This window comes from Mustelus asterias, chromosome X, assembly GCF_964213995.1.
Source record: "Mustelus asterias chromosome X, sMusAst1.hap1.1, whole genome shotgun sequence".
Lineage (NCBI taxonomy): Eukaryota > Metazoa > Chordata > Chondrichthyes > Carcharhiniformes > Triakidae > Mustelus > Mustelus asterias.
This window is the reverse complement of record NC_135834.1, coordinates 1775556-1801716: the sequence shown is the minus strand read 5'-3', so window position 1 is coordinate 1801716 and position 26161 is coordinate 1775556. Positions and strand designations below refer to the sequence as shown.

Genomic DNA, 26161 nt, shown 5'->3' with positions numbered 1-26161 from the left:
TTTTTTAACCTGGCCAATCAACCTAACCCGCACATCTTTGGACTGTGGGAGGAAACTGGAGCACCCGGAGGAAACCCACGCAGACACGAGGAGAATGTGCAAACTCCACACAGACAGTGACCCAAGCCGGGAATCGAACCCGGGACCCTGGAGCTGTGAAGCAGCAGTGCTAACCACTGTGCTACCGTGCCGCCCTCTATTCATTATCATCATGGCTGATCGTCCAACTCAATAGCCTAATTCTGCTTTCTCCTCATAACCTTTGATCCCATTCGCCCAAAGTGCTATATCTAGCTGCCTCTTGAATATATTCAATGTTTTGGCATCAACTATTTCCTGTGGCAATGAATTCCACAGGCTCACCATTCTTTGGGTGAAGTAATGTCTCCGCATCTCTGTCCTAAATGGTCTACCCCGAATCCTCAGACTGTGAGCCCTGGTTCTGGACACTCCCACCATCGGGAACATCCACCCTGCATCTACCCTGTGTAGTCCTGTTAGAATTTTATAAGTCCCTATGAGATCCCCCCCCACCGTCTGAACTCCAGCAAAAACAATCCTAACCTAGTCAATCTCTCCTCATACATCAGTCTCGCCATCCCCAGAATCAGTCTGGCAATGGCCATCTCCAACAAAAAAAACACATAACCATCACCCCCTGACATTAAAATGGCATTACCATCACTGAATCCCCATCAACAACTGGGGGGATATATTTACAATGCTAACTCCCCCTGACACTAGGGTCAATTTACCATGGCCAATCCACCTAACCCGCACATCTTTGGACTGTGGGAGGAAACCGGAGCACCTGGAGGAAACCCACACAGACACGGGGAGAATGTGCAGACTCCACACAGACAGTGACCCGAGGCGGAATTGAACCGGGGTCCCTGGAGCTGTGAGGCAGCAGTGCTCACCACTGTGCCATCAGCCGCCCCTTTAGACCACTCTCACTCGAGATGTCTTTCCCCTACTAATCCACCCAAATTGATGCTAGATCCTGATCTCTTAACCAACTATTCAAACAATGCCATTCAGCATTAACAGTGCTATCCCTCTACCTTTACCTAGCTTCCTATTCTTCTTGAATGTCATATGGCCCTCCATATTCAAGAGCCAATCCTTGTGATTCTGCAGTCACGTCTCCATAATGGTTATCAGCTCCACGTGCACTATCAATTACTTTGTTATGAATATTACATGCATTCAGATACAGAATCCTTCAACTGAGTGGCCATTTCCAAGGGCAGTTGAGCGTCAACCACGTTGCTGTGGGTCTGGAGTCGCATAGAAACATAGGAGATGGGAGCAGGAGGAGGCCATTTGGCTCTTCGAGCCTGCTCCGCCGTTCATTACAATCATAGCCGAACATCCAACGCAACGTCCTAATCCTGCTTTTTCCCCATAACCTTTGATCCCATTTGCCCCAAGTGCTCTATCCAGCCACCTCATGAATACATTCAATGTTTTGGCATCAGCTACTTCCTGTGGTAATGAATTCCACAGGCTCACCACTCTTTGGGTGAAGAAATGTCTCCTCACCTCCGTCCTAAATGGTCCACCCTGAATCCTCAGACTGTGACCCCCTGGTTCTGGACTCCCCCACCATCGGGAACATCCTCCCTGCATCTACCCTGTCTAGACCTGTTAGAATTTTATAAGTCTCTATGAGATCCCCCCTCATTCATCTGAACTCCAGCGAAAACAATCCTAACCTAGTCAATCTTTCCTCATACATCAGTCCCACCATCCCCGGAATCAGCCTGGGGAACCTTCGCTGCACTCCCTCGAGAGCAAGAACATCCTTCCTCAGAAAAGGAGACCAAAACTGTGCACAATACTCTAGGTGTGGCCTCACCAGGGCCCTGTATAGTTGCAACAACACATCCCTGTTTCTGTCCTCGAAACCTCTCGCAATGAAGGCCAACATGCTAGAGGTACCAGGTAAGGATGGCAGATTTCCTTCCGTAAAGGATGTTTCACTCCAGTGGAGTTTAGAGTAGCTCCCCACTTTTGGGGAGTTACCGCCTGACCCTGCTGGAGTGAGGGGGGGGGGGGGGCAGCCGAGGCCCCCCCGGGGGAGGGGGGTCGGGTGGCGGGGGAGGTGGTGCCCCCGGGGCATTGGCACTCTGGCAGTGCCAGCCTATGCCCCTGGCACTGCCAAGGGACAATGCTCATGCCCAGGGGCAGTTTGGCACTGCCCACCGGGCATCATAGTGCCTGGGGCCTCGGAGGTGAGCCTGGGGGGGGAACTGATGAGGGGTCAGGGCCTCGGGGTGGCTGGGGGGTCCCGCTGCCACTCTGCATTGGGATCGATGGGGGCCGGAGGGAAGCACATGTGATTGGGGCGGACTGGGAGGGGGTGGCTATCTGCATTGCGGGGGCTTCGGGGGGGGGGGGGGGATTGACACTGGAGGGGGTGGGGGGACTGGAGATGGGGGCTGTCCGGGGCGGGGCCAGGAATGGTTGTTGCCGGGGGGGGGGGGGGTGCTGGGATCGGGCTGTGGTGGGGTTGCAAGGGGTAGCACTGTGGGGGTCCCGGGCTGGCCAGCGATCGGGAGGCTGACAGTTTGGGGCCACTGCGCCTGCAGCTTTCAGCCTCCTGGGCGGGAATAGGTCCTGCCCCCTGAAATGAAATGAGATTCACGCTGGCGCCTCTGCATTGCACAGAGTGTGGGGGATTCATAGAATCATAGAAACCCTGCAGTGCAGAAAGAGGCCATTTGGCCCATCGAGTCTGCACCGACCACAATCCCACCCAGGCTCTACCCCTATATCCCTACATATTTACCTGCTAATCCCTCTAACCTACGCATCTCAGGACACTAAGGGGCAATTTACCATGGCTAATCAACCTAACCCACACATCTTTGGACTGTGGGAGGAAACTGGAGCACCCGGAGGAAACCCACGCAGACACGAGGAGAATGTGCAAACTCCCCACAGACAGTGACCCAAGCTGGGAATCGAACCCAGGTCCCTGGAGCTGTGAAGCAGCAGTGCTAACCACTGTGTTACCGATTCTAGTGTGAACTTCCACTGGGGGCAAAAAAACAGCGTGAATTACTCCAGTTTTCACACAGATTCAACACTTAGAATTTTTTCTGTCGAATTCTGCTCCCTTTTTAAATACCAGATGTAGCTGAATCCTTTGACAATTGGTAGCTTGATTCAGCTAATTATGGAAGGAAAATTGATTAAGGTTAGAATTGCAGCTTGAAGTATGTATGTAGCGGTGACCAGATGCTTTTTGTGGCGATTAATTTTCCTCGTGGTTTATAGACTGTCCACATATTCTTTCGCACTTAAAATATGCTGTTGTCAGGTACCATATAATGCACACTGCTGTACTCGAGTGGCAAGGCCTCACAATGCTGCACTTTATGATGCACTACAGTGCGCTATTGGTTCAAAAACATGCATATGATTTAAATAAGGCAGCATTTCCATGCCGATGTCAGAAGTAAAACATACGTATCTGTTTATTCCCAGAATGTTCGAACCTTAAGAAATATGTACAATTCTGTAGTTTCTCACACCTAATAGTCAGAAGGTTCAGAAATTCCTTGTCTGCATGATGTGAATGAAAATATTCAACTTGTCACTGCCTGAAATAAATCCCTGAAGATTATTCTATTTCCAAAGTCGCCACTTGAGAGTTTATCCTGCAGAGATGCAGCTGCCTGTGGTTATTTCCACAGGTGAGAACTTAGAGTGACATGTCATTTGACTTAAACTTTATTGGATTAATTTTAATATGGGCTATTTACCTAATGCGTTGATAGTGTAATGTCACTTTTCCAGTTTGACATGCTTGTGTTTCTTCAGGTTTATGCATACGTGTGCTCTCCCCAAGTGACTGCTTAAGAGTTTATCAAAAACAGTTTTTTTTTTGCCACAACCTTTCTTTCTGAGTTGGGGAGAGAGAAAACCTGTATTCCTTCATGTAAATGACACATTAATAACTCATAGCGCTATTCATGATTGCATAATGGGTTTTGTGAACAAATAAACTTTCCTGAACACTTGTCATGATGACTGTGCATCACCCCCGCGAACAAAATATTCCTACAAACAAGCCTCCTCTTCTCCTGGTCGACAAGCATGTGACCTTGAATGAGTTTGCATGTTGTGCAGGTTTCATGTGGCCCTTTTGGATTGGCTCAGAAAAGCATCAAGCAGCTGGGTCCCCATTTCGGCAATTAGCCAATCTATATCTGAAATAGTATCTTTTAAGATGCCCTACATGTGTGCAGTTGCAATGCCGAGGTATTGTGCGTAGACACAAAACTGGAGACATATAAAGACTTCAGTTATTGCCAATTCAAGATCTTGATTAGTTTAATTTCATATTTTGTTCTTGTATCTCATTTATATGAATTCTGGTTGTTTTAATGGAGAGCCAGATTTGCCAGTATGATCCAGGTCCTTGCATTCCGAAATTACTCTGCTTTGTACTGCAGACTGGATTTAGTGCAGTTCTTCAAGTGCGTATGTGGAATTCAAACGTAGCAAACCTGTTTGAAACTGTGCAAGGTGATCATACAGATAGCAGGCAATGTCTGTGACTATACTACCTGTATGCAGCGTAATGTCGGGAAAGTTGCATGCAGGCCAGTAGTATTTATCCCATGTTGCTGGACTGTGTGACTGAATTCGGCAGCCACAATAAAATGGTTGACTCAATAATTAACGGGGGGAAGAGTCGACTTCAATGAGGCAAGAACATAACTGGGCCGGTTAGACTGGCATGAAAGACACCTATGTCATACTCCTATATTGACTGCAGCTCAGCCTTCAACACCATTATTCCTACAAAACGCATCCCCAAATTCTGTGGCCTGGGGCTCTGCTCCTCTCTCTGTGGCTGGATCCTAGACTTCCTAACCCATAGACTGCAATCAGTAAGGATAGGCAATGACACCCCCTCCACGATTATCCTCAACTCTGGTTCCCCACAAGGCTGTGTTCTCAGCCCCCTCCTATACTCCTTATACACCTATGACTGTTTGGCCAAATTCCCCTCCAACTCCATTTTCAAGTTTGCTGACGACACCACTGTAGTGGGTCAGATCTCAAACAATGACAGAGTACAGGAATGAGATAGAGAATCTGGTGAACTGGTGCAGCAACAATAATCTCTCCCTCAGTGTCAACAAAACAAAGGAGATAGTGATTGACTTCAGGAAGCATAGTGGAGGGCATGCCCCTGTCTATGTCAACAGGGCTGAAGTGGAAATGGTCGAGAGCTTCAGGTTTCTACGTTTCCAGATCACCAACAACTTGTCCTGGTCCCTCCACTCCGCGCTATAGTTAAGAAAGCCCACCAACTGAGGAGGCTAAGGAAATTTGGCATTTCTGCTACGATTCTCACCAACTTTTACATTTGCACCATAGAAAGCATGCTTTCTGGTTCTATCACAGCTTGGTATGGCTCCTGCTCTGCTCAAGACTGCAAGAAACTACAAAGAGTTGTGAACAAACCTCAGTCCATCACACAAACCAGTCTCTCATCCACTGACTCCGTCTACACTTCCGCTGCCTCGGAAAAGCAGCCAGCATAATCAAGGACCCCGTGCACCCCAGACGTACTCTCTTCCACCGTCTGACAACACATACCAACGGACTTGAGACAGCTCTTTCCCTGCTGCCATCAGACTTTTGAATGGACCTACCTCATGTTAAGTTGATCTTTCTCTACACCCTAGCTATGACTGTAACACTACATCCTGCACCCTCTCCTTTCCTTCTCTATGTACGGTATGCTTTTTCTGCACAAGAAACAACACTTTTCACACCAGATGTCAAAGTAGGTGGATGAGCACAAGACTGATGGGCTGGCAGGACTTGGTCTGAGTTAGAGTAATGGGCAGCAGAGTTTTGGATGAATGTTTGGCCAGGAGAGTGTGGAGTCGTCATGTCAAATGGTATGACTGCTGCCTTTTTGAAATCCTGTTTCTTGATCTATTTCCCAGCAGCCTCTCTGCAGGATTTGAGTCCCTTCTGTATGTCACTGAATTCAACATGAACAGCCTCTGGCTGGTGTCTTTTCCAAGATTTTCTGGATCGGGTTCATTATGTCTGAGTGCCAACGTACCCCTGCTCCATGTTGCTGCTTGTGATTTCTTCCCGATGAGTTGATGCTCTGGCAGATGATTACCCATCCCCTTGTCTCCCTGTCTCTGTCCAGTTCTCGGTGATCACCTCCTACAACATGTGTTCTGGGAAGCCTGCCTCCCTCCCCGTACGGTGCAGAGTGTCTCCAATTATTTCTGAAGCTCACTAACATTGTGAGTCAAATGAAACCATCTGGAACCATTTCCTCTACACCTGTGGTTGTGCTGGACACTTGCCGGAAAGCCTCTATGCTGTTAAAACTTTGCACCACCACTGCCTTGCCATAATAAGTGGACTCAAGCTCATAGGTGAAAGTATTCAGCCAAGTACGTTTTTATATGATATCGGAGTATGATAACCTGTGCGCAGTGCCTCCCTGAAATGTTTGTGACTTCTCATTTGTGCTGAGACTGGAGCATACTTCTGCAGTTCCATTTCAACTGAAGAATGCAGACTGCTTTAGTCAGCATAAGTAAGCATAGGTAATCTAGGGGGGTGCCGAGGTGTAGTGGTATTGTCACTGGCCTAGTAATCCAGAGACCCAGGGTAATGTTCTGGGGACCTGGGTTCAAATCCCACCACAGCAGATGGTGAAATTTGAACTCAATAAAAAATCTGTAATTAAAAGTCTACTGATGACCATGAAACCATTGTCAATTGTCGGAAAAACCCATCTTGTTCACTAATGTCCTTTAGGGAAGGAAATCTGCCGTCCTTACCTGGTCTGACCTACATGTGACAGTAAGAAGTCTCACAACACCAGGTTAAAGTCCAACAGGTTTATTTGGTAGCAAATACCATAAGCTTTCGGAGCAGAGCTCCTTCGTCAGATGGAGTGGATATCTGACGAAGGAGCTCTGCTCCGAAAGCTTATGGTATTTGCTACCAAATAAACCTGTTGGACTTTAACCTGGTGTTGTGAGACTTCTTACTGTGCTTACCCCAGTCCAACGCCGGCATCTCCACATCATGACTACATGTGACTCCAGACCCACAGCAATGTGGTTGACTCTTAAATGCCCTCAATGATGGGCAATAAATGCTGACCCAACCAGCAACGCCCACATCCCATGATTGAATTTAAAAAATCTAGCTTTGTTCCAATCCTTGTCGAGATGATTAAACAAAAGAATAAGAATCACCAAGTGGCCACCAGAAAAAAATCGATAAACGAGATTTCACCTTTTTGTATTTTAATTTCATTGCCAAATCAAAGTCAATATGAATGATTACACAGTGGATAGAACAAAGTTAGATCTTGCTTTATTCAAAAGTTGGAACTCTGTGGTGAATGTTCCATTGCAATTATAGGCCAAGTCCAATACGTCCAAAGCACAGGCAAGATGAAACGGACCCAAAACCTCCCAAGGGCACAAAATGTCAAATGTCATCACTGCGATTTCCCAGGTCAATCTTTAAAAATAGTGCTCAGCGTCCACCCAAATAGGTATCACAATCCAGTGGTATTCACAGCCACAGGTAAGTGTCAATATCCATGCAAAGAGCATGTCTCCCACGCAAACTGACAGTTTCACAAACGGGCAGAAATTCTGATGACTTTTTTTCAAATATAATCGACAAAGAGTAGTCTCCGCCATGGTCTGAGTGCTATCAGTGTACTGACCAACCGAGGGTGTACTGACCAACCGAGGGTCCACTGCCTCTTTAAATAAATTGTAACATGCATTGCAATGGGTCAAGGTGTAACAGTTTCTCTTCCATCCAATTCATGGCATCAGGAGTAAGGTACAAGGACCTCTATTTACAACCAGTATATGCCTCTTCTAATCGCTGTTGAATCCCCACTGTGTAATTCATTTCAGCATTGACTACATCGCTTTGTAGCATATTAATAAAATGGGCTTTCACCACACCTTTTGGGCGAAATTCTCTGGTCCCATCTGTGGCAGGACCTGTTGCAAGTGAGAATCAAAAATTTGTGATCCAGCCACAACTCCATTCACTTTCAGCGGCACTGCAAAATCCCAGCCACGAATGAGAATAGAAGATTTTGGCCATTGTAACCAAACTTGATGTTGATACGTAGGTTTTTCCATCTGCTTATTTTCAGCAGTCCCGTTCCCTCAGCAACTGCTACCACTTTAGAAATTCCTGAAGTGAGAAATTTGGGTTCAATGATTGAGCTAGTATTGTTGGTTAGAACCCTTGTGCAGATTTTTAGTTCTGCGTTTGAGTAGGAGTATTTTTTTCAATTAAATTAGTAAAACTAAATCTTTGCATTATACAAAATAGCAGCCTTGCTTTCAACACACTTACAATATTTTCTGCTTTGACAAGTTGCCAAGGAGTTAAAGATTCAGCTCTGAGTTGTTGTTCTGGTGCATTCTATTCTGGCCCTGTACGTTCAATTGTTTGTTCGCCTCAAGAAGGGCACAGGGAACTGAAAATCACTTTGCACGATTCTGGAAGAAAATGCTGTTTTATTGACGTGCCTGATCTCCAGAGGAGCAGCTGTGGGTGTGCTACACTGTCCCATCCACTAGGAATGGGAGAAATCAGCCATGGGTTCTGCTCCTTTCCAATGTCTAATGATCAGGGGGTGGCACGGTGGCACTGCTGCCTCACAGCGCCAGGGACCCCGGTTCGATTCCTGGCTTGGGTCACTGTCTGTGTGGAGTCTGCACGTTCTCCCCGTGTCTGCATGGGTTTCCTCCAGGTGCTCTGGTTTCCTCCCACAGTCCAAAGATATGCGGGTTAGGTGCATTGACCCGAACAGGCGCCGGACTGTGGCGACTAGGGGAATTTCACAGTAACTTCATTGCAGTGTTAATGGAAGCCTTACTTGTGACTAATAAATAAACTTTAATTTAACTTTAATTAATGATGTGTGTATGTATTGGGCATGGGTATGGTATTTCTTTTGTCTCAGTCTGTTGTTATTCACCTCAGTACAGAATCATAGAATCCCTACAGTACAGGAGGCGGCCATTTGGCCCATCAAGTCTGTACGGACCACAGGCCCACCCAGGTCCTATTCCCATAACCCCACGCGTTTACCCTCTAATCCCCCTGACACGAGGGGCAATTTACCCACGCAGACACAGGGAGACCGAGCAGACTCCACACAGACAGTGACCCGAGGCCGGGAATTGAACCCAGGTCCCTGGCGCTGTGAGGCAGCAGTGCTAACCACTGTGCCGCCCAGATGTGATAAAGATACAGATGTGAAGAATAGGTAGGTCGATGAAAGATTAGAATGTAACTGTCACCTGGAACTACACTGCAGCAAAAATTACTGCCTTTGGGCAGAAAATTCAAGTGGGTGGGGGACAAATTAGAATGGAAAAAATACATATTATTGGAGAATGTGATTGAACAATATTCTTTATGGAGAGCGTGATGAGCCGAGAAAAGAGACAGGCAGGGCCTGAAAATACCAGCGCCTGCCAGTGTCTGCTTAGCAATGCCATTCCTGGCGCCAGTAATGTTCACCAGGGTGGGGAGGAGAGTATGACAGTGATCCCATCCACTGGCTGATTGAAGCCAATTCAAGTTACTAAAGAGCGCATGATGAATTTGATAAAGGGAAAGATTGGAATTTTTATGGGATGCAAGGGTTATTTGTGCTGCCTGTTGCTGACCAGATGAAGCGAGGTGGGGAACCAGTTGTGACCACCCCAGGCACATAAGAGGTCCAGGGGGGCAGAGAAACGTTTAGCCTCTGGAATGGAGGTGTCCTTAGCAGGAGGAGAGTGGACAGTCAGTGTTTTGGCATTGAATGTGGTTGTCTCACTCCATCGCAGGGCCAACGAAACATGAGGTAAGGCTGCCAATCGCAATACGATGGCCACCTGTCTAACGGAAGCTGGCAGTGGAGGCACGACTTTCAAATTTTGGGCCCAGTAGCAACGAGGAGCACTATGTGGGAACCCTGAGCAGCAGGGAGGCATGGGAGAGGATGGAAGGCAGGGAGACCCTGGAGGCTAAACCTTCAACACAAAATCTAAAGCAGATGATCAGAGTCTTGTGTCCTCGTTATCTCACACTTCAGAGCACTGGTCACCATAATTGATTTGTTTCAGGAGACCAGCCTGTTCCAACCAACTCGATAGGACCTGAACTAGGAGACCCCCTCAAACCAATGCAGTACATCACATATGTATTTAATTGTTGCGTTGCCTTTTCTTTTATTCTTCACCTTGGCCCTGAAGACGAAGTCTAAAAGAAAAATTAAATCTCTAATCGTGTTAATAACATAATCATAATCTATCCATAATCTTTTCAAAGTTCAAATACATTTTATTACCATTTGTTACAGTCTGATTTTGATTTGATTTATTATTGTCACATGTATTGGGATACAGTGAAAAGTATTGTTTCTTGCGCGCTATACAGACAAAGCATACCGTTCATAGAGAAAAAAAAACGAGAGAGCGCAGAATGTAGTGTTACAGTCATAGCTAGGGTGTAGAGAAAGATCAACTTAATGCAAGGTAGGTCCATTCAGAAGTCTGACAGCAGCAGGGAAGAAGATGTTCTTAAGTCGGTTGGTACGTGACCTCAGACTTTTGTATCTTTTTCCATGAACAAGTAGTCTTCTGATAATGAGGGGGCTCTTCTAGCTATTGTGTTGGTCATGTTCTTGATTTACTGCCAGCCTTTGAGTGTATTCATTACATTTTGTCGGGACAGTCGACAAGATCCTTGCAGCTGCTTCAACTTGTGTGTTCCACAACTCATCCACAGGCACATCTGCTTGGGAATATCTGGTAGCTTCACCCACTGATCCACAGCAACTGGTACTTTGGTTCATATCTCACAACTGTGCTCCCCATTTCCCAACGAGTCTTGGTCGTAAACAGTGTACAAAGTACCTCCAATTATCCCAACCTTTGTAAAGAACCTGTTGGTTGTGAGGAAAGTGACCGCCATGAGCAAAGCTGCTGCTCCCGCTGAATCATAGAATCCCTACAGTGCAGAAGGAAGCCATTTGGCCCATTGAGTCTGCACCCACTCTTCAAAAGAGCATCTTACCCAGGCTCACTGACTTCCCCCCTCCTATCCCTGTAACCCTGTGCATTTACCCTGGCCAATCCACCTAACCTGCACATCTTTGGACTGTGAGAGGAAACCGGAGCACCCGGAGGAAACCCACGCAGACACGGGGAGAACGTGCAGACTCCACACAGACAGTGACCCAAGCCGGGAATCGAACGGGAGTCCCTGACGCTGTGAGGCAGCAATGCTTATGAGGATAAGGTGGGAAAGTGGAGTTGAGGATTGTTGTAATCATGATCTAATTGAATGGCGGAGCAGACTCGATGTGCCAAATGGCAGCCTTCTGCTCCTATATCTTATGGTCTTATGAAGTTGTCTACTCTCAGTGGAAGAGCTCATGTGCTCAAAGCTCTGAGTCATTGTGGATGGACTCTGCCATTTTCAGCCCATGACCCGCACTGCCTCAGGGAACTCTGACATGTGGGAACACGGCTCCTGCTGCTAATCTAGTTAGAGTCTCCTTTGCAGTAACTCCTTGAGTCCCTGGACTGACATCCAGCTCAGCAGGACTGTGTCTGCCTCCATCCTCTGAGGAGGACTAAGCACGGCTGCCTCTGCCTCTGGCACCTCCTCCTGCACGTTACCCTGTGCTGTCATATCTATACACACACGAGGGCCCACTGAGGTGAATGTATCTCTGCGGGTGAGCTGACTTCTTCAGCTGTTCTGGGCCCGTAGAGGGATGGAGAGAGGCTGCCATAGATTGGATTACTGCTCCTGTGGGAGACACAGAATGATGAGAGCTAGCTTAGGAGAGTAGAAACTGCAGTGAGACTTCCCAGGGATGCCTATTAGATGGGATGGAGTGCTCTGCACCCCCTTCGTGACTGCTTTGCCCTGTGTAATCACCAGGTTCACCCGTTTCACCTCCCCTTCCACTACTCCCGTCTATGTCCGTCGCTGCCTGCTCCATTTGGGATGATGATGTGTTTGAAGAACATTGTTCCTCATTGGTCTGAGCCCTTTGCTGGACATTGTGCACCCATTTCTCCTGCAAGGACAAAAGGGAGTGAGATAAAGCATTGTTGTTCTCTCTGGGCAACATTATCGGCCCCTGTTCATTTGGAACTGCATGTCCCAGTGGTGACAGGTCATCAACATCACTCCAGCTGTGAGCCATTCTGAGGGGTCAGTAAGTGCCCTGGACACACTCCTTTCACATTCAGTATGTACCTGAGATTACTCAGGTGGCGTGCCTGCGGAAAGCTGCAAACCCTGACAGCTCCCTGGAGGGTCGGGGTTGCACTAATACCTTGCCAGAATCTCTGAGGTTGTTGAACCTTTTGAGCTTAGATTTTACAGTCTTACTTCTGCCAATAACAGAGGCAGCTATATGAATTCAGGCATTTACAGTTTCAGCTGAGGACCTCCATCCTCTCCCTTCCAAATGTCCAACATTGCACCGAGATGGACATTGATGAAGTGAGTAGACACACTGCCCTGGGTAGCAGACATCCAGCTCCCCTATGCCATCTCGTTTACCTCTGGTGCTTTTGCATAAATTTCAGTTATCTCCCTTAGGACAACCAGCAGCCTATGGGGAATCAAAATCAGTCCCACACTTAGAATCATAGTGCAGAAGGAGGCCATTCTGCCCATCGAGTCTGCACCGACCACAATCCCACCCAGACCCTATCCCCACGCATTTATCCCAGCCAATCCCCCTGACGCTAAGGGGCAAATTAGCATAGCCAGTACACCTAACGTACACCTCTTTGGAAGGTGGGAGGAAACCCACGCAGACACGGGGAGAACGTGCAGACTCCACACAGACAGTGAGCCAAGCCGGGAATCGAACCCGGGCCCCTGGTGCTGTGAGGCAGCAGTGCTAACCACTGTGCTGCCCAACTCTGTTCCTGCCCCCCTACTGGCTCCAATTGGACAGGAATTCTGTCTCCATAGTATTAGGAGCTCACCCCTGTGCAAATTTCCCACCAGAGTTGAGTTCCTGACCCCAAAATGAACCTGACTCTTGTTTCCTGCCTCTGTGGGGAAAATTCAGCCTCGGATGTTGACAGAAGGAAAGTCATAAATATATGCGAGACAGAGATCGATTGCTTCAGGCTTCTCCTGTCCATCTGTATAAGTCATTTGGACTTTGCCCTCCTGAGTTATTCATGCTGTGAAAGTTAGATCATTAGCACTCCACGATACGATGTACTTTTCACCTTAGTTTTCATATTATGTCCTTGATCTTCCGACGATCAGTTACAACAGATGGAATTAAAAGATCCTGTGTCTCGAGGATAATGTCGAGTCCTGTGGTGTTCATTAAAATGCTTGGACATGTTTATGTACAGCAAGAAGTGAGTGTTTAACAATAACAAATCAGATGGTAAATCATAATTAGTGCAGACAGCCATTTGGTGCAAATAGCTTCTGAATAGAAAGCAAATGAACAATCGAGCCTTCGCAATAAGCAGTAAGGATTGTAAGCACTTAGTAGCAATTATCCCAAGGATTATGTGGGACAGTCTGTGATAAGGAATATTGTAGAATGATTTAAGGGGAGAGAAAATGGAAGCTGTGTTATTGGGCAGAATACACTCTCATCATTTGGGGCGGCACAGTGGTTAGCACTGCTGCCTCACAGCACCAGGGACACGGGTTCAATTCCGGGCTCTGCTGACTCTGTGTGGAGTTTACATTCTCTCCATGTCTGTGTGGGTTTCCTCCGAATCCTCTGGTTTCCTCCCATGGTCCAAAGATGTGTGGGTTAGGTAGATTGGCCATGCTAAATTGCCCCTCAGTGCCAAGGAGATTAGCACGGTAAATACGTGGGGTTACGGGGATGGGGCCTGGGTGGGATTGTTATCGCTGCAGACTTGATGGCCGAATGGCATCTTTCTGTATGTAGGAATTCTCTTCTATGACCAGGGATGAAAGCAGATTAAGAAACACAATGAATGGGAAGGCAAGAACCATACTTGCCTTAAACCAGGATGAACCCTCATGATGTAATTGAGGAAAGGGTACCTGAAAGCAACAGCTGGAGCTTGTCAATCCAAGGACGGACGATGGTGGAGTTTTGAAAAATGATGGACTGGTGCAGTATTGAGGAAAATACAAATAGGATTAAAATAATTAAAACTCTGGAACATTTAAGCCCTGGAACTCGCTCCCCAAACCTGTCTGCCTCGCTTTCCTCTTGACAGAACATTTGGGCACTTGTCCAATATCTGTTATGACTTGGTGTCAGTTTTTGTTTGATCACGCTTCTGTGAAGTACCAATGGAGAGGGTTTCAGTGATTTCAGCTTACTGGGAAGCTTCAGCAGCTTCATATCAAAGCTGTGTGCTTACGTTGGGGCTGAGTGCACGACATTAATGTGTACATCTAGGGCAGTACTTCCAAAACCTTTTCTCACTGTTTCTCACTATTTTAATGCTCAGGCTTGGTGCGACCCCACAATTAGTGAGGGAGGGGAGGGAGGCGGGGGCAGCACCAAAATAAGGCAAAACAGCAAGATAGTAACCGTCCTTAGTTTATTGTTACTGGAACAAAGCAAGCAAGCCTTTGGTACTGGATTATTGAAGTAAACAAAACAGCATATAAGAGACTTTGTTACTGTATCAAAGTGTCACAATAAAACAAAACTGCACAATTGTCTTTACTACTCTATCAAAGTGTCAAAATGAAACAAAATAGCAGCATGTAATAGCCTCCAGTACTGTAATATTGACGGGAAATGAAGAGCAAGGAAAGGCAGAGAGGCAGCTCCAACTGGTGCTGATGAGATCACGCACTCTCCATGGCCCCAGCACACAATGATACTGAAAGCAAAGGGAAAGTTTTGACACAGCGTTGCAAAAGCAAAAGAGTTCTGAACGAGACAGCCATTTGTATTGAAACACTCGTACTGTTCAGTTGGAGATTAGAAGCACAAACTATTATCAGATGAGTTGCAGGTGCAGGTGTGACAATCTGGGTGGGAGGGAGGGAACTCTGCAGGGGTCAGTCTGTTCTGGATTATTCCGTTAAAAGGAAGCTGCATGTTCGCAGCTACCAGCAGAGGACCCGACACAGCACCACACTATATTCTACAGGATAACCTGCCTTGTAACTACATTTTATCTACAATTCACATTTTGTAACTGTTAACATCCATTCTTTTATTTAAAAAAGGCCTATTTTTCTTTTTGCAGTAACAAGAATTGTAGAGATGGAACAGATGGCAGAGAGTTCATCTGCATATCAGCCTGAAGATGACGACTTTGATAGAAATTGCCCACGGATCTGTGGGGTTTGTGGGGACAAAGCGACAGGTTTCCATTTCAATGCCATGACGTGTGAAGGCTGTAAAGGCTTCTTCAGGTAAGATACTTTGTTACCTACTAAATGGGAGCCATCCATTGTCAAAAGGAGCTTTCTGAATTCAGTCTATCAAAATGATGGTTTGAAACAATGTTGGATTGCTGTATTTACCAAAATATGATTCCAGATCTGTGAATTCCAGAGTGCTGAGGGGGCTGACGACCACTGGGACAATTTAATTCCAATTTGGAAATCTCAGTGTTCATGAAAGAGTGCATTACAAAAATGTCAAAAAAGAAAGTCTAATTTCAGAATATGATTTTGTTGCCATGTTCCCTACTCCCTGCTCAATCAGGATTCAGTTTGTCTTTGGATAGCTGAGCTGAGCTGGCATTTACTGTATCAGATCAAGAATTCTATAGAGATCAGCAAGTGGCATTCACATTAGATTATGTTGCATTTTGGTTGCTTAACTGAACAATAGAGGAGCTCTTTTTATGTGTTGAAGCTTGAATTGGAATTAACCAGTCAATCAGAAAGCTAGATTGTTACAAGTTTGCTGTAAAAAGCTGGTAATGTCGGGCACTGGAATACATACTGCCGCTGAGCAGTGTATTGGTAAAGACTCTAACTGAGTCTAACAAACCCATTTTTGCAGAATTCTTCAGAATATATGCAGCTGGCAAAATAAATAGCCCAGGCCTCTGGCTAGTTTCTTGATTCTTGCTGAAAACAATTATTGCCTTCACAGTAAAATGTCACGAAAATATATTTCTGCCAAACTCATACTTGCAGTAACTTGCTCTTTCAAGTTCTGTTACCCTAAAGTCTGAGCCTTTAAGAAAGGAATAATTACTGTATGCATGCCTTGGACAAGATAAATGGCTTAATCTGGGGAGATGCAAAAGCAGTAGTTCTCTGCAAATTGAAAAGTAAATCTAATATTTAACTGTCGAAAAATTATCATTTCCTTGCTTATTGATTGTGTATATTAGTAATGAGGGAATAGGGTATTAGTCAGCACAGTGCACAACTTCCAGCATATTTGGTCAGATTGGTAACCTTCAGAGTCATAGCCGCAATCTTCAAATAGTATACTCCTGACCTTGGAGCTGCCAAGCACCTGTTTACTGTTCCGCATGGAAAAGTTAGTAAGTCGATGCAGAAGTTACTCTGTCTGGGCTGCCATTGTCGATTTTCTTACTACCTGGTCACAGGAGGGCAATGGCAGAGGTCGCAAGCAAGCAAGACTAAATCGGTTAGGATTATGTTCACTAGAGTTTAGAAGAGTGAGAGGGGATCTAATAGAAACTTATAAAATTCTAACAGGGTTAGACAGGGTAGATTCAGAAAGAATGTTCCCGATGGTGGGGGGAGTCCACAACTCGGGGTCACAGTTTGAGGATAAGGGGTAAACCTTTTAGAACTGAGGTGAGGAGAAATTTCTTCACCCAGGGAGTGGTGAATGTGTGGAATTCACTCCCACAGGAAGCAGTTGAGGCCAAAATGTTGTGTGATTTCAAGAAGAAATTAGATTTAGCTCTTGGGGCTAAAGGGATCACGGGATATGGGGGGAAGGGGGGAATCAGGATATTGAATTTGATCAGTCATGATTAAAATGAACAGTGGAGCAGGCTCGAAGGGCCGAATGGCCCACTCCTGCTTCTAGTTTCTATGTTTCTTTGCAAGTTGCCTGCCAATCTCACAACTGGGTAAGGTACCTGGCATGGTGATACCAATGTGGGAAATTAGATCGCTAAATTGAAAAATGTCTTGCTTGTAGATGTCTCTGTGACTTCCCCTGGAAAACCATCATTTCAGTCGAAGATCAACAATCTGTATCAATATATCCCTCTATGTAAATGAATTAAAGGACAAACCAGTGCTAGAGAGGCAAAGTACTCTTCCACTGTGAAAATGTAAAATAAACATATCTGCTCTTGCAAGAAATTTGATATTGATCCTGCAGTTCAGATTTCATTCCCTCCAGAACGAGTCCAGTGAGGTCACTTATCGTCCTGAGCTGGCAGGGTGCATTGCTCAAATAGCCCTCCAGTTCGAGTGTGAAATGGTGAAATATGGGTGCAACACGAGGTAATTCCCTCCCGAACTCGTAAAGAGGTTCAGATCAGTTATGCCCAAAGTAGGATCTTGAGTTTCGATGCAGTCTGTTGAAGTTGCTTGCCACCCCTGATTTTTAAGACAAATATTGAATTTCGCCATTGCGCTAGCAATAATATATCTATCATTCGTTCTATAATTCTGGTATCTAAATCAGAGTTGATCTGCCCCACTGTTTAAAAGCATGGTCACAAGATGCAAGGCATGCTGATTACAAGTCATAAAGCCATGCAGCACAGAAACAGGGCCTCGGCCCATCATGTCTACGCCGACCATCAAATACCAATTTATACTAATCCCATTTCCCAGCACTTGGACCATAGCCTAGTTCTGTTCATCGAAAAACCTGCAGCCCTGTATCTTAACTCTCATCAGGACCAACCCACCTACCATCCTTTATTCTCTGGCCCACAATGGCTCCAGATCTGGCAACGCCTCAATTCATTCTTTTTTTCCCCCCAAATACTCCATGGCCTCACTTCTCCCTATCTCTGTAACCTCCTCAAGCCATACAACCTTCCCAGATCTCTGTATTGCTCCAAATCTGGTCTCTTACATAACCTCTCTTTTAATTTAACTTTATGCAACAACCTACCATGCGGCACCTTGTCAAAGGCCTTGCTAAAGTCCATGTCGACAACCTCAACTGCACTGCCCTCATCTACCTTCTTGGTTACCCCTCCAAAAAACTCAATCAAATTTGTGAGACATGATTTTCCACTCACAAAGCCATGCTGACTGGCCCTAATCAGTCCTTGTATCTCTAAACGCCTGTAGATCCTGTCTCTCAAAATACCTTCCAACAATTTACCCACCACAGATGTGAGGCTCACTGGCCTGTAGTTCCCAGGCTTTTCCCTGCAGCCCTTTTTAAACAAAGGCACAACATTTGCCACTCTCCAATCTTCAGGCACCTCACCCGTGACTATCAATGATTCAAATATCTCGGCTAGGGGACCCGCAATTTCCTCCCTAGCCTCCCACAACGTCCTGGGATATACCTCATCAGGTCCCGCAGATTTATCTACCTTGATGCACTTTAAGACTTCCAGCACCTCCTTCTCTGTAATATATACATTCCTCAAGACATCAATATTTAATTCCCCAAGTTCCCTAACATCCATGCTTTTCTCAACAGTAAATACTGATGAGAAATATTCATTTAGGATCTCACCCATCTCTTGTGGATCCGCACATAGATGACCTTGTTGATCCTTAAGAGGCCCTACTCTCTCCCTTGTTACTCTTTTGCTCTTTATGTATTTGTAGAAGCTCTTTGGATTCTCCTTTGCCTTATCTGCCAAAACAATTTTGTGTCCTCTTTTTGTCCTCCTGATTTCTCTCTACTCCTACACCCCCTATATTCTTCAAGAGATTCACTTGATCTCAGCTGCCTATGCATGTCATGTGCCTCTTTCTCCTTCTTGACCAGGGCCTCAATATCCCGTGTCATCCAGGGTTCCCGACTTCTGCCAGCCCTGCCATTCACTCTAAGAGGAATGTGTTTACCCTGAACCCTAGTTAACACACTTTTGAAAGCATGCCACTTACCAGACGTCCCTTTTCCTTCCCACAGACTCCCCCAATTAACTATTGAAAGTTCCTGCCTGATACCATCAAAATTGGCCTTGCCCCAATTTAGAATATTAACTTTTGGGACAGACCTATCATTCTCCGGAGCTATCTTAAAACCAATAGAATTATGGTCACTGGTCCCAAAGTGATCCCTCACTAACACTTCTGTCACCTGCCCTTCCTTATTTCCCAAGAGGAGGTCAAGTTTTGTCCCCTCTCTAGTCGGGCCATCCACATACAGAATGAGAAATTCCTCCTGAATACACTGAACAAATTTCTCTCCATCCAACCCTCTAATACTATGGCTGTCCCAGTCAATGTTGGGAAAATTAAAATCTCCGACTATTACCACCCTATTTTTCTTGGAGCTATCTGTAATCTCCTTACATATTTGCTCCTCAATTTCCCGCTGACTATTTGGGGGCCTATAGTACAACCCTATCAAAGTGATTTCCCCCTTCTTATTTCTCAGTTCTACCCATATAGACTCAGTGGGCGAACACTCGGATATTATCCCCTCTCAGTATGGCCGTGATGCTTTCCCTAATCAAAAGTGGAACTCCCCCTCCTCTCTTACCTCCTGTTGTATCTTTCCTATAGCATCTGTACCCTGGAACATTGAGCTGTCAGTCCTGTCCCTCCCTTAGCCATGTTTCAGTAATTGCTATAATATCCCAGTCCCACATACCCACCCATGCCCTGAGTTCATCTGCCTTGCCCGTCAGGCCTCTTGTATTGAAATAAATGCAGTTTAATCTGGACTTTCCTTGCTCTCAGTCCTGCTTTTGCCTGATCTGTCTGGTACTAGGATTACTGACACTGCCTTTATTACTTAATGTGCTCTCTTTAACTTCTGTGTGGTTCTCAAACTTCTCTTCTGTCTCCCTACTGCTTTGGATCCCACCCCCCTGCCAAACTAGTTTAAACCCTCCTGAGTGGCTCTAGCAAATCTCCCCGCCAGGATGTTAGTTCCCCTCCAGTTCAGGTGTAACCTGTCCCTCTTGAACAGATCAGCCCTTCCCCAGAAAAGATCCCAATGATCCAAAAATCTAAATCCCTGCCCCCTGCACCAGCTCTCAAGCCACGCATTCATCTGCCTAATCCTCCTATTCCTACTCTCACTAGCACGTGGTACCGGTAGTAGTCCTGAAATTACTACCTTCGAGGTCCTGCACGTTAGCCTTCTGCCTAACTCTCTATATTCACATTTCAGGACCTCATCCCTTTTCCCACCTATGTCGTTGGTACCAATATGTACAACGACCTCTGACTGCTCACCCTCCCCCTTAAGAATGTCCTGCAATCGCTCAGAGACGTCCTTGACCCTGGCACCAGGGAGGCAACACACCATCCTGCAGTCTCGATTGCGGCCACAGAAACGCCTGTCTGTGCCTCTAACTAGCGAGTCCCCTATTACTACTGCTCGCTTGCTCTTTGCCCGACCCTGTCCCACAGCAGAACCAGCTGTGGTGTCACAGGCCTGGTTACTGCTGGTATCTCCCCCTGACAGGCTCTCCCCCTCAACAGTGTCCAAAACGATAGACCTGTTTGAAAGGGGAATAGACACAGGAGACTCCTGCACCACCTGCTTGCCTCTCCTGGTAGTCACCCATCTACCTGTCTGAACCTGTGGTGTGACAACATCCCTGTAACTAGTGTCTATCACACTCTCTGCCTCCTGTATGCTCCGCAGTGCATCCACCTGCCGCTCCAACCGAACAATGCGGTCTGTGAGGAGCTACAACTGGACACACTTCCTGCAGACAAAGTTGTCAGGGAGACTAGATTGCTCCCTAATTGTCCACATCTGGCAGGAGGAGCATGCCACTGCCCTAGCTGCCATTTTGCCCTTATACGGATAAAAAAAAATTGCAACTCCCCTCTCCCTTGCTTGTGGTCCTCCTGTCGACTTTTGTTTTGTACTTTTCCAATTCAATCAAATCAAATCCAATTCAGAGTCTCAACAAGTTGAGACATTCCCGATCCAGGCTGACAAGACAGGGCGAGCGACCAAACCACCCTGTCCTGGGCCTGATCTACATGAGCCAAGCTGATTGGAGAAGGGGGAGGTTCCTCCTCCAAGGCTTGAGCTCATTTGCATCTTAGCCAAAAGGCCGAGATGCCGCTTTTAAAAATTGCTTCATATGAAACATATGAAGCTTCAATGTAACCTAATGACCTCAACCAAGTGCAGCATCCAATCCATACTACACTTGATCTTAGCCAAAAGGCCGAGAAGCTTTTTTTTTTATTTCAAAAATATACTTTATTCACAAAAAAAACTTTCAAATACGACATTTCAAATGACAGATCCAATAGTTACAAACAGTCCAATAAATTAATCATTTTTACCCTACAGTACAGTGCTTATTTACAAAACATTACATTTCATTACTTAAAACTATGTACATACGTCGTCAGAGTTTACTGTGTGCCGTTATTTTTCAGATTGGCACACAGTTACGCAGGCCGAGGGTATTCTCAGTTACCCGGCCCTCGGTCTGCCTCGGTTGAGACGCTTTACACGGTGGCCTTTCCCCATTGTGCCTTGGCGGCGGCTGCCCCAAGCTTGAGCGCGTCCCTGAGCACGTAGTCCTGGACCTTGGAATGTGCCAGTCTGCAACACTCGGTCGAGGACAATTCTTTCAGTTGGAAGATCAGCAAGTTTCGGGCGGACCAAAGCGCGTCCTTCACCGAGTTGATGACCCTCCAGCAGCAGTTGATATTTGTCTCGGTGTGCGTCCCCGGAAACAGCCCGTAGAGCACAGAGTCCTGCGTCACCGAGCTGCCCGGGACGAACCGCGACAAATACCACTGCATCTCACTCCAGACCTTCTTTGCAAAGGCACATTCCACAAGGAGGTGTGCGACCGTCTCATCAGCCCCGCAGCCGCTTCGAGGGCAGCGTGCGGTGAGGTTGAGACCCCGGGCGTGCATAAAGGATCTGATGGGGAGTGCCCTTCTCACCACCAGCCAAGCCAGGTCTTGGTGCTTGTTTGTGAGTTCTGGTGATGAGGCATTCTGCCAGATGACGCTGACAGTCCGCTCAGGGAGCCATCCGACAGGATCTGCCGTCTCCTTTTCTCTCAGGGCCTCAAGGACATTACGTGCTGACCACTGCTTGATAGCCATGTGGTCAAAGGTGTGTTTCCGGAAGAATTTCTCCACAAAGGACAGGTGCTGCGGTACGGTCCAACTACTTGGAGCGTTCCGCGGCAATGTGGCCAGACCCATCCTCCGCAACACTTGGGACAGGTAGAACCTCAAAAAATAGTGGCACTTGCTGTTCGTGTACCGAGGGTCTACACACAGCTTGATGCAGCCGCACACAAAGGTGGCCATCAGGATGAGGGCGACGTTGGGAATGTTTTTCCCTTTGGTTGAGGAGGAGGGAAACACTAAAGTAGTGTTTGGGGTTTAACTGTCCCTTCACAGCAGCTCCTCCACAAACCATCTTCTGGTCACAGTGACTGCACTTATGCAAATGTGACCTGCAACCGCCAATCACCTTCCCCAGTAAGTTAGTTTTATACTCAGTTATGCTCAGCTCCGCCCTCCGACCGCTCCCTGCAGACTAGGTACAGTCACCATTGGCGACTGTACTGTAAGCTGTCCAAGCCCTAAGCTCTGGAATACTTTCCCAGGTGGAAGTGCGAGTTGTGAGGAGAATGCAAAGGGGATTTGACGAGGCTATGTAAGTGAGCACAACATTGGAAGATGGAATGCAATGTGAAGAAATGTGAGGTTTTGCACTTCAGTGGGGAAAAGAGTAAAACAGAGTGTTTCTTAATGATGAGAGGTCAGAAGTGCCAAACTTCAAAGGGACTTGGATGTCCTTGTTCACAAGTCACTGAAAATGTAGGTACAACAAGCAATTAAGAAAGAGAATGGTATGTTGGCTATTATTACTCCGATACTCAAATCCTCTTGTAAGATGTCTTACTATAATTATATCGGGGGCTTATATAGTCTTATCCAAAAATTCTAAGTGCCAAACGAGCGTGGAGGCGGGAGAGAATCATAGAAATCATAGAAACCCTACAGTGCAGAAGGAGGCCATTCGGCCCATCGAGTCTGCACCGACCACAATCCCACCCAGGCCCTACCCCCACATATTTTACCCGCTAATCCCTCCAGCCTACACATCCCAGCACTCTAAGGGGCAATTTTTTAACCTGGCCAATCAACCTAACCTGCTCATCTTTGGACTGTGGGAGGAAACCGAAGCACCCGGAGGAAACCCACGCAGACACGAGGAGAATGTGCAAACTCCACACAGACAGTGACCCGAGCCGGGAATCGAACCCGGGACCCTGGAGCTGTGAAGCAGCAGTGCTAACCACTGTGCTACCGTGCCGACTTATTGGGCGCGCTTCCAGTACAGCATTTGGAGAAAAATAAGAGCTCGGATGCGATTCTCGCCAGCATGAGGGTGTGGAGCCTACTCATGCTGGGAAGCTGGCTGCTGAGCTCCAGGGGCACCATTGTGCAGGCACCCTGATCTCACTGGGAGATGTCACACCAAGGTTCAATACAGTTTAGCATAACTTTCTTATTCATTCATAGCATGTGGGTGACACTAACTAGGCTAGAATTTGTTGTCCGTCCCTAATTTCCCTTGAGAAAGTGGTGGTGAGCTACCTTCTTGAATGCTGCAGTCCATCTGGTGCAGTTTGGGTATCATCTTTCACCCTTGTGAAGCTGGTTACATGCCTTTCTGCGCCCTCCTCATTCATGCACCGTTCCTTGCGTGATCCTGCTGCCCCTCTGGATATTGCAGCTCTGCCCCAATTGCTGTGCCTCTCTCACTCATGCTCCTCTACATTGGTCTGAAAACTGAAGAACAATTGTTCCCTGTAGTGTTCACTTCTCAAGGTCTCTCACTCCCCTTGCTCTGCAGATGAAAGTTGCACCTCAGAGCAAACACTCTCAGTCAGTGTATGCCTCTGATGTGCTTACCAAGTTTGCCCAGCCTCCAGCCTGTCACTCCTGCATTTTATTCACACTGACCCTGCTTGCACTAAAATAGCTGCCGAGCTCCTGTCTCTTTATGGGTGGTGATGCTCTGAAGCTTCATCCTTCATATGCACCCTGGTAAAGTTTCACCTAGGTACCTAGGGACCGAGGTGTGCAAGTCCACAAATCCTTGAAGGTGGCAACACAGGTGGAGAAGGTGGTGAAGAAGGCATATAGAACATAGAACATAGAACATAGAACATTACAGCGCAGAACAGGCCCTTCGGCCCACGATGTTGCACCGACCAGTTAAAAAAAAAACTGTGACCCTCCAACCTAAACCAATTTCTTTTCGTCCATGAACCTATCTACGGATCTCTTAAACGCCCCCAAACTAGGCGCATTTACTACTGATGCTGGCAGGGCATTCCAATCCCTCACCACCCTCTGGGTAAAGAACCTACCCCTGACATCGGTTCTATAACTACCCCCCCTCAATTTAAAGCCATGCCCCCTCGTGCTGGATTTCTCCATCAGAGGAAAAAGGCTATCACTATCCACCCTATCTAAACCTCTAATCATCTTATATGTTTCAATAAGATCCCCTCTTAGCCGCCGCCTTTCCAGCGAAAACAATCCCAAATCCCTCAGCCTCTCCTCATAGGATCTCCCCTCCATACCAGGCAACATCCTGGTAAACCTCCTCTGCACCCTCTCCAAAGCCTCCACATCCTTCCTGTAATGTGGGGACCAGAACTGCACACAGTACTCCAAGTGCGGCCGCACCAGAGTTGTGTACAGTTGCAACATAACGCTACGACTCCTAAATTCAATCCCCCTACCAATAAACGCCAAGACACCATATGCCTTCTTAACAACCTTATCTACTTGATTCCCAACTTTCAGGGATCTATGCACACATACACCTAGATCCCTCTGCTCCTCCACACTATTCAAAGTCCTCCCGTTAGCCCTATACTCAACACATCTGTTATTCCTACCAAAGTGAATTACCTCACACTTCTCCGCATTAAACTCCATCCGCCACCTCTCGGCCCAACTTTGCAACCTGTCTAAGTCTTCCTGCAAACTACGACACCCTTCCTCACTGTCTACCACACCACCGACTTTGGTGTCATCAGCAAATTTGCTAATCCACCCAACTATACCCTCATCCAGATCATTAATAAATATTACAAACAGCAGTGGCCCCAAAACAGATCCCTGAGGTACACCACTTGTAACCGCACTCCATGATGAATATGGTATGCTTGCCTTTATAGGACGGGGTATAGAGTATAAAAGCTGGAGTCTGATGATGCAGCTGTATAGAACGCTGGTTAGGCCACATTTGGAGTACTGCGTCCAGTTCTGGTCGCCGCACTACCAGAAGGACGTGGAGGCGTTAGAGAGAGTGCAGAGAAGGTTTACCAGGATGCTGCCTGGTATGGAGGGTCTTAGCTATGAGGAGAGATTGGGTAGACTGGGGTTGTTCTCCCTGGAAAGACGGAGAATGAGGGGAGATCTAATAGAGGTGTACAAGATTATGAAGGGGATAGATAGGGTGAACAGTGGGAAGCTTTTTCCCAGGTCGGAGGTGACGATCACGAGGGGTCATGGGCTCAAGGTGAGAGGGGCGAAGTATAACTCAGATATCAGAGGGATGTTTTTTACACAGAGGGTGGTGGGGGCCTGGAATGCGCTGCCAAGTAGGTTGGTGGAGGCAGGCACGCTGACATCGTTTAAGACTTACCTGGATAGTCACATGAGCAGCCTGGGAATGGAGGGATACAAACGATTGGTCTAGTTGGACCAATGAGCGGCACAGGCTTGGAGGGCCGAAGGGCCTGTTTCCTGTGCTGTACTGTTCTTTGTATCCTCTGCCAAATACCTGATAATTGGTTCCTTAACTGGATCAATTGCCGACCAAAGACCGCAGTCTCCATCCATCAACCTAGCAAAATTCACCAGCCGCATCAACAAGTTTGAGTCCTGCACTAATGCATTCCTTTGCCATTTTGCATTTCCACTCACCTCCCAGCCCGTTTCCAAGGTGCAGGAAGATTGGAGGCAAGTACACCCTTTTCCCACTGCACCGAATTTCTACTCTTCCCCA

General features: G+C 46.8%; 1 protein-coding gene and 1 pseudogene across 1 annotated transcript in view; one reads left to right on the top strand and one right to left on the bottom strand.

The window, feature by feature from the left end:
- The window catches only part of LOC144482009 (vitamin D3 receptor-like), a 168080-nt gene that overhangs the window by 32393 nt on the left and 109526 nt on the right, over positions 1-26161 (top strand). The window contains exon 4 of the mRNA XM_078201260.1: positions 15285-15453. Coding sequence (XP_078057386.1) covers positions 15302-15453 — 152 coding nt within the window. The 5' untranslated portion in view covers positions 15285-15301. The remainder of the gene's footprint in view (positions 1-15284; positions 15454-26161) is intronic.
- Positions 21123-21332, bottom strand: LOC144482047 (U2 spliceosomal RNA; annotated as a pseudogene).